The 14,572-nt window shown below is 45.6% G+C and overlaps 1 protein-coding gene across 2 annotated transcripts in view; it reads right to left on the reverse strand.

Annotated features, from left to right (window-relative positions):
* Positions 1-12,577, reverse strand: part of aplp1 (amyloid beta (A4) precursor-like protein 1) — a 36,462-nt gene extending 23,885 nt beyond the window's left edge. Inside the window, exon 1 of one of the 2 annotated variants that reach the window (XM_037073795.1) lies at positions 12,095-12,577. In XM_037073795.1, the coding sequence (XP_036929690.1) occupies positions 12,095-12,160 (66 nt within the window). In that variant the 5' untranslated portion in view covers positions 12,161-12,577. The remainder of the gene's footprint in view (positions 1-12,094) is intronic. The other variant, XM_037073796.1, reaches the window with a different exon arrangement.
* Between the last annotated feature and the right edge of the window lie 1,995 nt (positions 12,578-14,572).

Below are 14,572 nucleotides of genomic sequence, written 5' to 3' on the forward strand. Positions count from 1 at the left end.
AGTCTGAAAACATCAGACTGCTGCTCGTTTCAGTTTCTTCTTCTGTGTTCAAACCGAGGTGATTTTTGGTCTCTCTGGTCGCGCTGTTGATGAATTCATCCTGTTATGCAACACTGCTCAACCTCCTTGACTGTTAAGCAACACAACATGGGAATGCCAACATCTTAATGCCAAACTCTGGGCGCCTGCAGATATGATTTCAGGCTGAAGAGCCACCTCTGGGGATTGAAGGAATCAAAAGCTTAGCGGAGATTTGAGTACCGCAGGTCCGTCTGAAACATCCTAATGTCAACACAATTGCCACTGAATCGGGGATTTTCTGCAGGCAGATTGTGATTGACACGACGCAAACAAGCTCTCCAAGTCTGTATTTGTATGGTTAATACATCCAAAACGGCTGGTGTCGTATCTGCCACTCCAAGGTTCAAATTTCTATCAGCTAGTGTGTTTTTTGTGCACCGTCACTACTAAGGATCATTTTCTGCAGGCTGCTGTTGCCTTTTCCTCCCACATAGGTCAAAACCTCTTGGGTATAATGAGTTGCACGGCTTATTTCAGTGAAATGAAATGAAAATGCGCAATTAAATCATAATCACTCTGAGACCACAATAAGTTACGGGCAGTACTCTATGTGTGTGTTATGAATAAAGCAATCCTTGTCCAAATTGAGCTTTAAAAACTGTCAATGCACCCTGAGAACGAATCCTGAATCCTGCAGGTTAGGGAGATTAGGAAGTAACAAGATTTTTCAATTTCAGACACGTACACAGGTGATGGCTTTGTATTACAGTGGGAGAGACGAGCCGAGCCGAGACTTGAAGTCTCAAGGCAACAACGTGATGTCCTTGAGCATGTTGTAAATAGATAAAGGCAATCTCAAGGCCTAAATGAGAGCATGTATAGGTTAAAAGACTGTAATAATTGATCCAGTTAAGGACAGACCGTCTCTCTATGGTCTCCGCCAACAAACAGCAGGCAGACGGCGTCAATAAGATCTGACACTTCCTCTCGCTTCCTTCACATCTCACACCCTGGGCCGCTGCTGCCTCTCCAGACCCTCGCGCTGCCTTTGTCTTCGCCAGTCGATCTGCCCTGAAGTCTTTTCTCTTTTGGATCCCCGTGTCATCGTTCTCCTCCCCAGCTCTGGTTTTCGCTTTCCTGTCACTTTGTGCACTTTTTGAATATTGCAGAGAGTTGGTACGGGAATCCTCAACGGATTTGTCTGCAGTGCTTTTGTTGAAGCAAACAGCATCCCGAACCGCTCGAAACTGAAAACAATGTAAAATTTTAAAATCATCTGTCAAATTAATATTCTCGACGGGAAATGACGAGCCCTTTGGGGGCAGGGATGCACTTCATCCACATGACGTATGATCTCTGGTGCTTTCTGCGCTTTAATAGCACAAATATGTAAATAGACAACTGATAAACTAATGACGTCCTCTGTCTTGTTTCTGCTGTCTTGTTTTTTTGTGACTGACACAAGATAAATAAAACCTCGCTGAACTGAATACGCACGTGCAGCGGCCGAGCGATGAATCAAGCAGTGGAGGGGGATGCGGGTTAAAAGATTCATATATCTCTTTCCTCCTGTCTCTTATTTATGCACATATACAATTCTGATCACATTGTGCCAGCCCTCCTGGGAGCTTGTCTAGCAGATGCATCTTATGGAAATGAGGCTTTTGAGGTTATATATGCATATGTTGGGAGAATATGAGGCAGGGGCTGAGTGCTGTGCGGTTGTGCATTATTACTATTATTATATTTTTGTTGAGGCGGGGGCGTAACCAGAAAGCTGAAAGCAATAATTGATGTTTTTATTAGTGGCGGATCTGTACCAGCTACATTACACACCACACTGAGTGTGTAAGGGGAGGTATATGACAGTTAACTTCACAACATGTTTAATTCAGAGCCATGTGGCGTCACCGCAGTGTGAGCAGGCTGCTCTTTAACTCCCAGTGAGAGGTCAGAGTGTACACCACCGCTGATAAAAGTGCCCAGCATGGACAGTTTCAGCCCAACAAGCTGCAAAGACATATTGTGGGGACGACCTCTTCCCAGGTTCCTCACCGTGCCCTGCACAGCATCTTTGGCCTACTGTTCATGTTAATGAGGTGCTGCGTTAATGAACGGCGGGATAAACAGCTAACGCTGGGAGGACCACTGGGGCCAGCCTGCCGCTCATACAGAGCAAACACAAAAACCTGAAGTTTGGCCACGGACACACTGGAGGAGACAGGAGACTGCCTGAGACAGTGCGCCGCACAGCTGGCGTCGCGCTCTCACATTTAACATCAGCTTCCGCTCGCTCGCCGTCCTCTTCATCCGCCTCACTTCCTCCCATCCAACCCGTAAATACACATTTTTTTTTCCTTTAAAGGCCCTCTCCTCCACGATCTCCCTCTCAGCATCACTTGGCCACCGAGGGGTGGTTGCCATGGTAACACCACCCACAGGAGCCAGCTACCTTCCCTGTTTCCGTAGCAACTGGTTCCCCACAGAATTTCAAGCGTGTCACTCAGTCTCTCTCTCTCTCTCTCTCTCTCTCTCTCTCTCACATGAAAGCGTCCCCACATGTTCGTTCGACTTTCTGTCCCCGGCAAGTTGCCGATCGCCGGCTTAATGGTTGGTTAGCTTTCCTCCGCACAGCCTGTTGGATGCAAGACACTACAGGTGAAAAGGGCAAGAAAAGCCCACTGAAAATAACTGAAATAGAAACTCATCTCCATGAAACTTCTCTGCTGATCGCTCCCATTAAATATGTGCCAATTTGCACAAATAAAATAAACACTTAAATGTGTATTTTGGACGTTTTCTTTTCACTAGTCTGAAAGAAGACATGTTATGAAAGCCAAATAGCCAAAAATCTCAAAGTTTGCTAAATCACTGATGCTTTATCGGGCCCTGCTGAGTTGGACAATCACTTAAACATGTCCCTCATTATACTGAAGACATTTTACAACAATTACATATAATAATTATCTGAATATGAAGAGCAATGGCAAAATAAAAAAAACAGAATGCCTGCAAAAAAATGCTTGTTGTTTTTTTACTATGTTTCTTAAGAATCAAATATCTTTAGCTTGCACTGCTGGTCAAGTCACGTCGATTTTATTCATGAAGCCTAAAAGCCTACAATCTTATTGCCTCAGTGGGCTTTACAGTCTGTAAGAAGAGCCTTGATTTGAGTAAGTTAAAACTCCCCAGGAACAAAGGGGAAGAGGTGGAAGAAGCCTGAGGAAGAGCCACAGAGAAGAATCCCTCTCCCAGGACGGACAGACATGACCGACAAAAGTATGATTACACAGATTTAAATGGTCGCACAATTGAAAGTGTTCAGGGTCTGAGAAAATGTGACATACATTTATCTCTTCTAGATTATTCCACTCGTCAAACAACTGCTAAATTACTTGCAAAAAAAGGGAAAATGGTTGCTAGTAACAGCAAAAATACATCAAACATAATTAGTATTAACAAAATATATATATATATATTCACAGTTAATATAATCGATTACCACACTGTAAGCGACAGTATTATGTTGTTTCTTTTTAATGATCCCACTCCTGCTCACAAGCCGCCCTTGGTAAATCTCAGTGTGGTGAATCAGTGGCTGACTTAACGATTCGTCACATGTCCCACTGAGTCGTCTGCTTCAGGGCCAAACAGCCTGCATGTTACAACACAACTGATTATCTTTCCGTTTTGCTATAAATCTACTTCAACAGTCATTCCAACACTTCCTTCAAGTGCTCTCATAAGCACGGTTACAAAAGGGGGATGTGTACAAATCGGAGTAATCTGTTTGTTGGTCGAGGAGTACATGATAAATAACCTCACCTCGCGCTAACTCGGGTAACAAGGTGGTGAGACTAAGCGGATCTTAAAGGCACAGCAACATTTTGTTTGAACAATCTTAAGTTATTTCTGATAACTGATAACTCCTTTGCATCCAGAAGCCCCTGTGTCTGTATGCATCAGATTCAACGCAATCCCTTTGCATTTCCGGCAACGCTAGAAAACGCACTTACACTTCCGCCAACCCAGAGAGAGAAAATAATAACTGCAATCGGGTCAGGCTAACATGTCCTGTCTTGCTTTAGCCGTCTCAGTGTTATTCTAGACCGGGCCACTCTGCTGAGATAATGTGTGCTGGCTGTGCAGGCTGCCAGTCTGTGCTGCAGAATCACTCAGTAGATTAAATATTAGCGTTATCTCATTTCCTCAGGCCATAAAGTCTCCACAGACTGTCCAACTGAAGGGAAAATGGTTTAATCATTGAGACAATCTGTGCAAAAGACCCCCTCACCGGGGCCTGGGACCTCCATTTATGCTTTGTGCTCTTATTATGCTCCTTTTCCAAGCCACCGCTGGACTCACGCGAAGTACCCCATTTGTCAGCCGAGCTTGGTTGTGTATTGGCTGTTAACCAGCACAGCCCGGTCTTGGTGAGCACAGTGAGCCTAAGATGAGAAAAGAATGAAGCGCTATTTGTTTCTCGCCGTCACCCGCTGAATCTTACTGTTGGTGATTAACAGTGGTCGCAGTGTGCCTGAGTTCATTTGTTATCTATAGCTGTTCGTTCCACCAACCTGGTTGTTTACAGTGGGCACACCAACAACGTACACTGTATGAAATGGAAGCTGGCTCAATAGCATACAGCCTTTGCAGCCTTTATGCTGGGGTTGCTGAATACAGAGCATCAAGTCAGATGCTGTGGGAACATGATGTCTCAGGGGAAGGGAGGACACAGTATGTTGGAGGCTCCTCTGCTGCAACTGCACATTCAGTATACAACATACTATCCTGAAATGCTTGGGAGAGAATTAATTGCCTACTATTTTAATAATCGATTCATCAATTTCAGTATTCTTTTAACAAGAGCATCGCAGGACTTGCTGCTTTTCCTTGTCATGCCAACATGCCAAACAATGTATTAAATGTTTTAAAAAGAGCACTTGCTCAATGTCAAATAGCTTTGCCACGCACACAAACAGCTGAATGCAGCAGGATCCCACCATCTGTCTGGGGATTGTCAAAAAGCATTCTGGGAAATGTAGGAAATCACTGAAAGATCATTTGATGGCATCCATTAAGATAAAATGGCTACAACCAGCAGACAAATTACACAACACGAGCCTCATGAGATCGTAAAATGTTTTATAGATGTAGTCTATTTTTTTGTTTCTATGAATGGTTATTTCTTCTCACTATGTGACCTCTAGCTACTGACACCCTGTATTTGTAATGACGATTAATAATCAGATAAACAGATTATTTCCTATTGTCTTTGCTCACGCCGTCCTCGCACAAACTCAAGAAGTAGCTTTTTTTAACCTTGACCCACGTGTTTATGTCTGCTATGTTTCATTTGCTTCGGAGAAAAAGTCCATAAAAAAAAATAACACAATGAAGGTTGAGTTTAGAGCATGAATTATTCAGGTACAATTGCATGGAAAGTGAAAAGATGTCACTGGCCACCGAAAGCAGCAGAAGCAGATGGAAGAGTGGCGTCTGGGAGAGCGGGCAGGGGAGGGGTAATGAGTGCCTCTGGGATGAGGCGGGGGGGGGGGGCAGAGGAGGATGGGGCCGAGACAGAGAGGAGGGACGAAGGAGGCCGAGGCGAGGAGGAGACGGGCGTGGGGATTTTCTTTTGTGCTCTGAAGAGGGAGGCTGTGGAGTGGACCTGGAGGGGCGGGGAGGGAGGAGTTGGGGGCTACCATAAAAACCAGGTAGCATGAAGAGAGAGAGGACTGGCGGCGGAGCGTTGAGAGGGGTGCGTGACAAGTGCCAAAGCCCTGTCGACAAGTGAGAGCCCAGACCTTTCCACGGCCTTCAATAATTGATGCAACCTCTGCAGCGTGCCATCTTTATAAAGCAGCAAGTCTGCGCTGTGCGCCTGCGCACGTGTGTGTGTGTGTGTGTGTGTGTGGACTTCTGAGTTATCTACAAACATAAGCATGTGACCTAATTGTGCGTTTGTGAGTGACTTCCATCCGTCCACCCTTACTGCTGCACCTTTAGATTAAAGTGTTAGAGATAAGCTTTTAGTCCCCCTGACAGAGCTGCGAGGTGCCAAAAACAACATCCGTTTCTCTCCATTATGGCTCCCTGTGTTCTTCAGCAGAATGTTAATGCGGGCCTGATCAGTCTCAGCGGACCCGACAACCCCGCACTCTCAAAAAAAAAAACAAAAAAAACCCCTGCAGCCAAGGCCGTTAAGGAAATTAGATTTTGCAGTCCCGCTTTCATACAAGTCAGCGCTCCGCTCTGGCCACGGGGCTTCTCTTTGCCTCTGCTCGCCCCCTTTCCCTCGTCTCATCTCCAGGCCACCTGTAAATACGTGTACGCGACAGAGATGGATCTCTGCGCTCTCCTAGCTGCTCGGGCTGAGTGGCAACAGGGCTGGGTCCCTCCATTAGCATGCACTCCACCCTGCAACCCACATAACATCCTACATGCTCTACATCACTTACACTCTCTCTCTCCTCCTCCTTCGCCTGTTCTCGAACTGTCCGCCGCGCCAGGGCAATCCCCCGCTCTCTCTCTCTCTCTCTCTCTCTCCCTCCACTAGCAATCTGTTTTCTCTCTCTTTCCCCTCCCGAACATGGACGACAAGTGTTATCACCACACTGCAGACGTTTTTTTTTTTTTTTTTTTTTTCCAAGAGGGGGGCTCCTCTGAATCCTCCCACCAGCTGCAGCAGGACCAAACATCATGCTTCAACTTTTCCCCGCAGATATCCAGCCCATTAGGCTTACTGATATCTCTGGCCTGCAAGACTCTGGAGAGGAACCCACAGCTGGATGCGATCAGGACGACTATGCTGGTACCACGAGAGCCCCTCTAGGTGACGCCGGACACGCTCGTGACACGTGCAAACACACACTGGAGACGCGTGCCACACAGTCCTCCCTGGGCCTTTTTTTTTTTACAAGCGGGTGCAAGCAATCACATTTTGTCTGCAAGCGCTCCATGAACCTATATACACGTTGTGTCTGACATTCGAGCGAGCGCATGATGAAAGGTGAAATTCACTAAATGATGAACGTCACTCCTTATAAGCAGCCACCTGGGAAGTCGAAGAAATGAACTCATCAGATGTAGCGCACTGGGGGTATGCGTGACGGGCTATAGAGAGGACATGAAGTGATGAGCCTCGCAAGCACACATTATTAAACTCCGATGTGGGAATTACTCTTCCTTCCAGCTGGGACGCATCATTTAAACAGTTTCAGCAAGGCCAGAAGACAAGATTGAAGCATCCTAAACCAGCGTTTTGACAGAGCATTCCCTGAACCTATGGGGGAGGACGCCGCCGCCCAAATGTGCAATTAATGTAGATTCATTTTCAACAGATCTGGACGGACGCCATGCCCGCTGGAGACACAAACACAAATGTATACTCTCTTCATTTCCACTCCAGACACTCAAACACGACCAGCGGCGGAGAGAGGAAATGAAACCCGACTCAATAACCCCAGCGAAACACACAACAACGCGGGGCACGGGGGGTGCAGAATGGCCGAAAGGGTGCATGATTATCACTTATTAGCTTGTCACCTCTAGCTCGATCGCTCAGGTGCGTTTACAGCACTGCCCCCCCCGGTACAGCTCTCATTTCACAATGACTCTGCAGGATTTAATCCACGTCCTGTGTGTTTGTGTGTGTGTGTGTGTGTGTGCTGCACTTGAAAACCCTGGAAAGGAAGCGAGATACAGAGAACGGGGGGGAAACATGTGATACAATAAAACGGTGCGTTTTATGCCCACTGGCACACGGATATAGCAGAGAATAGCGAGCACACAGGAATCCATTAGAGAACCCGATTATCTCTCGGCTCTAAAATTAATTAAGTGAGTGTGGGGCAGTGTATGCGTACATGCACGTGTTTGTGTTTGTGTGTTTGTGTGTGTGTGTGTGTGTGTGTGAGAGAGAGAGAGAAAGAGAGAGAGAGAGAGAGAGAGAGATCTGGTTGTCCTTATCTTTTTTTTCTTGTTTTTTTTTTTTAAGCAAATCCTCTTGTGTTTTACTGCACCGAAAGGCAGATGGGGGTGGGAGGTGCATGGATCTGTATGGCTGTGTTCCAGCATGAGGCCTGAAATTGCTGTCAGTGGTGGTGGTGGTGGAGGAGGTGGAGGAGGAGGAGGTGGAGGGGTGGGGCGGCGGAGGAGGCGGGTGGGGGTTACGCAGCGACTTTGTGACTCACCATTTTCATTTAATCTTCAGCCGTACTAAAATGTGCTTTCTACTCTCTCCTCCCTCCCTCCCTCCCTCCCTCCCTCCCTCCCCCATGCTCTCCCTACCCGGTTCCTCCCTTCATGCTTCGTGCCTGCCCAGACATCCAGCACTTCCTGAAACCTGTGGATAGAGAACGTTGGTTTCTGGGTGTGCCGCTTCTGTTCTCCTGCAGCTTTTTTTTTTTGGGGGGGGGAATACAGGGCTCAGTCATTGCTGCAGTCATTTGTCTTTATAAATACAGACCTGGCTGACTGAAGCTGAGTATACCTGTTGTCCCTCGTCATCCTTTTATCAAATATGGCTGCACACTACCCACAATAATCATGTGGTTGCTCTCCTAGTATCAGATTTTCCCACGGGTTTTGTTAGGGCAAACACAGAGCTTACGGCTGTAGCCTGGCTTCATGTGAGTCAGTATTCAGATATCTCTGTGACCTTACAGAGCACGGCAATACACCACAGGGTGATGTGAGATTGTGCTGCTCATGCGCTGAAAATAATAAACAACTGTACATCATGATCATCATCATCATGGCTACACAACACAGATCAAAAAACCCTCTATAATTCAATATATATGCTCTTATTACTCGTAACAGTTGGTTGGTTGAGCAGTTAGTTGATTGAAAGAGAACTGAACAGTAACATTTTGATAACCAAACAGTCATTGAAGTATTTTCACTGGTTGTTCTTTCTACAATGTGAATATATGGTAGTGTTCTTACTATTTTTTCTTGTTAGTAAACTTGAAAGTTAAAGTAGTCAACTTCAGCTGTAGGAAATTCTGCATTTATCTGCAACGTCCTGACGCTTTATGAACAACAAATCGAGAAAACAGTGGTCAAATATTAACAATCAAAATAAATGATAGAGAAACTTGACAGCCTTCATTAGAATATCTACCGCAGTGTTAATAAACATCGATGTACTGATGTGTTGTCATTTGGGAATTAATATTACAGCAAAGGGCAATCATGTCCAATTGGAGGCTGGGAAATAAAGGTTTTAGTGAACGCCAACAGGTCTTTCAGAAAACCCCCTCAGGTTTGAGGAGGTGTTCTCAAACAATGCTGTAGGTTTTAGAATGCACCTCAGCTCAGCTGCCCGAGGTCTTAATGGCTTCATACAATTAAAAAACTCTTATGCCCTAATTGTCCTTTCACTTTCACCCCATGTAATCGAAAATGTATATCTAAAGGTATTGTATTGATCCTGTTGCGTGACAGCACTACTATTGTACAAGTATGTTGTGTAAGGTTGCACATTTAGTCACAAAATGGTCAAAACTGCTCAGTGCAAGCGCGACACTGGAAGCAGTTGCACATTCTTCTTATAAAAGGTCAAACCTGTGACAAAACAACATTACAATGAAATACTGAAGTGCTGCAGAGACGCCCTGACCTACAGTACCTTACGGTCCATGATGTAAGAAAACAGATTAGTTCAGCACACTGTTCATTTTAAAAGTTGACTCCACTTCAGAAGTCTGGACTTAGAGACTATAACATGTGAGTTGTACATGCTAAAAAGTTCTAACAACTTAGTTGTTATTTATACTGATTTACTTGGTTATTTTGAGGTAAACGGTTTCCTCATTTTTTTTTTTTCCAAGTAGAGCAGTTAACAAAATATTAATGCATAAAATCACCAGTTGGGAATGTCTGTGGCTGACCTACAAGGGACAAATATGTTCACTGGATCGCCGATTCAGTCTAAACTGTGCGTCAAAATCTTCAACAGCAGACAAATCTCACAGTATATGAAGAATCATAGTTTTAGTCCACGAGTGTCAGACCTGTTGTTGTAAGTGTACAACAAGACACCTGGGCAGCTGTTTACTCTGCCTGACATACGTGACAACCTGGCATCAATGTGTCCGTCCAATCGCAGCAACACACACGGGATGATGCTGACTTTGTATTTCACCCCCCCAAAAAAACAAAAACCAAGACATAAAGAGAAACCACTGAGGCCTCGCTAATCCACGAATAGTGTTCGGATATTAAATTTACGACTCTGATTACAGTCCGATGCACTAACAAATTTCAATATTCTGCCACAAAAGGGGGGGGGGGGGGATGGGATCAAAACAAATTCGTCCAACTCGCACATCTTGGCTGAATGGATGTTGGGTAAATTAAGGGAAGCTGACAGTTTTATTAAGACTAATACCACAGTGTAATCCAGCCAGCCAACCCTCTGAACGGCGTAATCTTCAACCTAAACCTTCACGGGCAGGTCTGCTTGTGTGGAGCTAAAGCCCGCTCCTCAGCACAGCAGTAATCCCGCTAAGGCTCTTAGAGAAGTGAAAATTATTTCACAATGAAAGGAGGAGGCTTTATGTGACTGCTCGAGACTCGCTGTGTGGAAGATGGCTAATAAATAAGCATCTCCCAAATCCCCTTAGGAGCTCCGGGAGAGAAGGGGGGGGGGGCACCCTAGAGCGCAGATACCCTACCAGAGTCCCTCACCGCTTTTCCAGGTGGAGACGCGAAAGGACGTTTGACCTGAGCCACGGCTCCACCTGGGACATCATGACTCATCCCCCCCATCCCCCACCTCCTCCTCCTCCTCTTCCTCATTCACACGCACCTCCACCTCCACCTCCACCACCACCACTCCGCTCCGCTCCGACCTGCCTCGGTTCTATCACAGATGATGGATGACTAAAAAAAGGAATCGAGAACTAAAGGTCGAGTCCATCAAACTGCGAGTCAGCTGCTGGAGGCTGGAAGGTGGAGAGCAGCTGGTGGCCCATTGATCCGTCGCTCTCTGTGAGAAAGGGGGGGGGGGGCTCCCGCTGTCTCCTCTCTCACCTATTGATGGAGACACATGCCAATGAGAGGTGACCCCCGTACCTCTCATTAGAACACTCTGTATCATGCTCGCTGCGCCGCTCGTCCAATGATAGATCAAAGTCGTGCCCTCCTGGGCGAACCAGCTTCCTCATCACGAGCGTCTCCAAGGCCTCGGCGTTTTTCGAAATAGACTCTCTCTGTGTGTGAGATCTGACAATGGCAGTGAGTCTGTCTGGTTATTTCATAATCTGTACAGTGGTCCTTCATGGAGACCAAATGTGCCACATTGAATATGCATGGATTCCCCCCCCCCCCCCATCCCCTGCTTAAGAGCTGCACCACTCCTCTAAAAGAAAAACAAAAAAAGAAAAAGGATGGATGGAAGCTGACTTCCCTCTCTGACAAGGCCAGATGGGATGCAACGAGATGGGGATTTGATGCGAGAGCAGAAGGGGCCTGCAGAACCTTCTCTCTCTCGCTCTCTCTCTCTCTCTCTCTCTCTCTCTCTCTCTCTCTCTCTTTTTTCCAGGCCCAGACTTGACGCAGCGAGCCGAGACCACATCTCCACCGGAGCCTCTCTTTCTCTCTCTCTCTCTCTCTCTCTCTCTCTCTCTCTCTCCCTCTCTGTCTCTCTCTCTCCCTCTCTTGTTTTCGTGAGCGTCCATCTGACCATCGCCGCATTTGCATTTTCAAAATCCCCTCTCTCTCCCCTCATCGCTGCGTTTTCAAGTGTGCGGACGCGGTGTGTCATCACTCTTGTTGACACGGGACGGTGCTCCAGGATGCGTTTTAGCAAATGAAAACCTGGCCCAGATTAAAAAAAAAAAAAAAAGGGGGGGGGGGGGGGATGCGTGTCAGCAGATATTGAGATAGAGGCGACTGTGTGTGTGTGTGATAATGTCGTCACGAAGTCAAACTAGATTAAAAAAAAAAAAAAAAAAAAAAAACCCACAGCGTTTCGTCCCGATATTCGCGAGGAAACACAGGGAAAGATAAATAAATCACAATGCGCCATCGCTCCGGATGATCCGGATCGCGTCGCTCTTACCTCGACGTTTTCCCACACGCAGCAGGACAACACAGCCATCAATATAGGTATTGCGGTATGTCCCATTTTCTCGCCTCCTTTTGTCTCCCTCTTCTTTTGAGTGTGTTGCGTGTCGAAGTTGCTGTTGTTTTTTTAAAAAAAAAAAAATGAGTTGACTCCTCCAACGCTCTCTGTCTGGTTACATCAGCTGAGGTGATGGACACTGCGTCCGTCGGAGCCTTCCTGCGATATCTCCTGCGTCTGCGTCCTGGCTCGCTCTTTGCCGACGGGCTCTCCAATGGCAGCCTGGGATTTTATGGTGGATGAAGTCTGACAGAACCAAGCCCTGTTTCTGCGGGTGTTCATCACAGACTTTGCTCACGGCGTGCGCTCGCCGTGGCCTGGTGAGGAGAGACCTCTGGTGGCGGCGCGCTGAGAGTGCACGGCGGGGCTCGCTTGTTGAGTTTTCCTGCGACAGTTTGAAGGGAGGGTCCAGAGAAAATAACACATGGCCCCTTTAAAAATAGGAATGGTCCCCAAAGTTGAACGACTGTGTGTAGTGTTTGTCGTCTAGGGGATGGAAGGGAAACCTGGGGCTCCACCACAGAGAATCACACTGTTAAAGATGTATAAAATGCCCTCTTTTGATGAATGTTTTTGTTATATAGAGCTGTATTCTAGAAAGTACACCCATTCTTTCACACCAGTGGAACAATCCAGAAGTTATTAGTGCTCAAATGTCTGAAAGTTTAACTGCTGGCTGTCAGATGATCCTGAGAGGTGGATTCTTCAGTGCGAGACAGATGACCGATGATGGATCACTGCGTTTACACGTCCGTCCGAATCAGCAATCGGAGACAGCCTCAGCTGATCCAGAGGGCTGCTGCCAGGTTGATAACCAGGACCAGAAAAAAACAAAAAAAAACAAAAACCAAAAAATAACTCAGCACATTACTCTAGTTCTCGGATCACTGCATTGGCTACCACATTCTCACAGAATCACCATCAGAATGTGCTTGCTCGTCCATAAATCAAAGAACGGGGCATGTCCAAAAGACTTGTCAGATCTCCTGACTCAGTGCAAACCCTCCGGACCTCTCGGGCCGGCTGGTTCTGGATTACTGGCTGTTCCCAGAGTCCAAACCAAACACGGTGAAGCTGCTGTTAGCCAGCTGAGCTGGGGCCGGAGACTCTGCTGTCTACTTTAGGTCCAAGCTAAAGCGCGAGCTGATTTACAGTGCTCTTAATTAATTTTCCCCTAAATCACGTTCATTTGTTAGTTTTATTGCCTCTACTCTGTGTGCCTTGCTTTATTGTTTTTGTTCTGTGTCATTTTGGCCGCTTGCTTGCTGTCATTGCTTATGCCGTCTAGTTTTGGTATTATTGTTTTAATCATCTGTTCCTCATTGTTATTGTTTGTCTTGTAAATGTTAAAGCACTTTTAGTTGCCTTGCATTCAAAAGGTGCTGATCAAATACATCTGCATTGCCTATAGGGGGCCAAAAGAGGCCAGCTGGGTGGGGTAGTGGGCTATTGGCTGGATGCACGTCTGCATTTCTTGTTTTCATCTTGTTTTTATTCTTTATTTTCTTAATGAATAATAAAAGATAATACAAAAATGGAACTCATCCCGAGTGACTTAGTTGTTGCTTTTTAAGATGGGCACTAGATCTGTGTACTTGTGTACAAATGGTAAACTCACATGGGAGCAGAGCAGAGAGAAAAAGTGTGAAAAGTTCAATCAACACTGAAACATTTATGAAGGTAGGAGTTGCAGGGTTGTTAGAGGAGACTTTATTACTTTTATGTGCATTTATTCTTTTATTCCTTTTTGAAATCTTTCTCTCCATTTTGTTCCCTTCCTGTGTTACTTCAGACTTATTTAAAATCTTTCAAATTAAACAGTCACAGAAGGAAAGTTCTAAGATTTGAGTTAAAGTGCTCACAACTCATGTCCACATGAAGAAATCTAAAATCTGTGATGAGGAGCTCCAAGAGGATGGAAGCTGGATCTCCCAAGCCAAAACATTTTGAAAACCACTGGGACAGCAAGTAAACAAATACATTTATAGTCAGTGAAAAATAGCAACACTTGTTCTCCTTTTCCAGGAATGTGTAAACACAACAGTGACATTTAACCAAAGTAAAGAAATTGAATAAAACTGAAGACTAAAACATCAAGAAACATCAATAAGTAAGAGAAAAGGAAAATAAATAGAAACATGTGGGAAAAAAATCTCACAAGCGTTGTTTCAAGAGTAAATAACAGGATAATATGTAAATATGTAAATATATAAAATCTTGTTCTGCATTTTGACGGAGCAGCCCGTTATTCAAAACAACCTTTATGATGTATCAAATAGTGCTGACTCATTTTGTGGAGGCCTATTATGTCATATCATATCATGTTTTTCTTCTCCTTCACATTTGCATAATGTTTGCCCAGCGGCTAGTTTGGCACATACGATGTAATGTACCACAGCTGCTCTGTTGTTTTGC

The sequence above is a fragment of the Acanthopagrus latus genome, chromosome 17 (assembly GCF_904848185.1).
Source record: "Acanthopagrus latus isolate v.2019 chromosome 17, fAcaLat1.1, whole genome shotgun sequence".
Lineage (NCBI taxonomy): Eukaryota > Metazoa > Chordata > Actinopteri > Spariformes > Sparidae > Acanthopagrus > Acanthopagrus latus.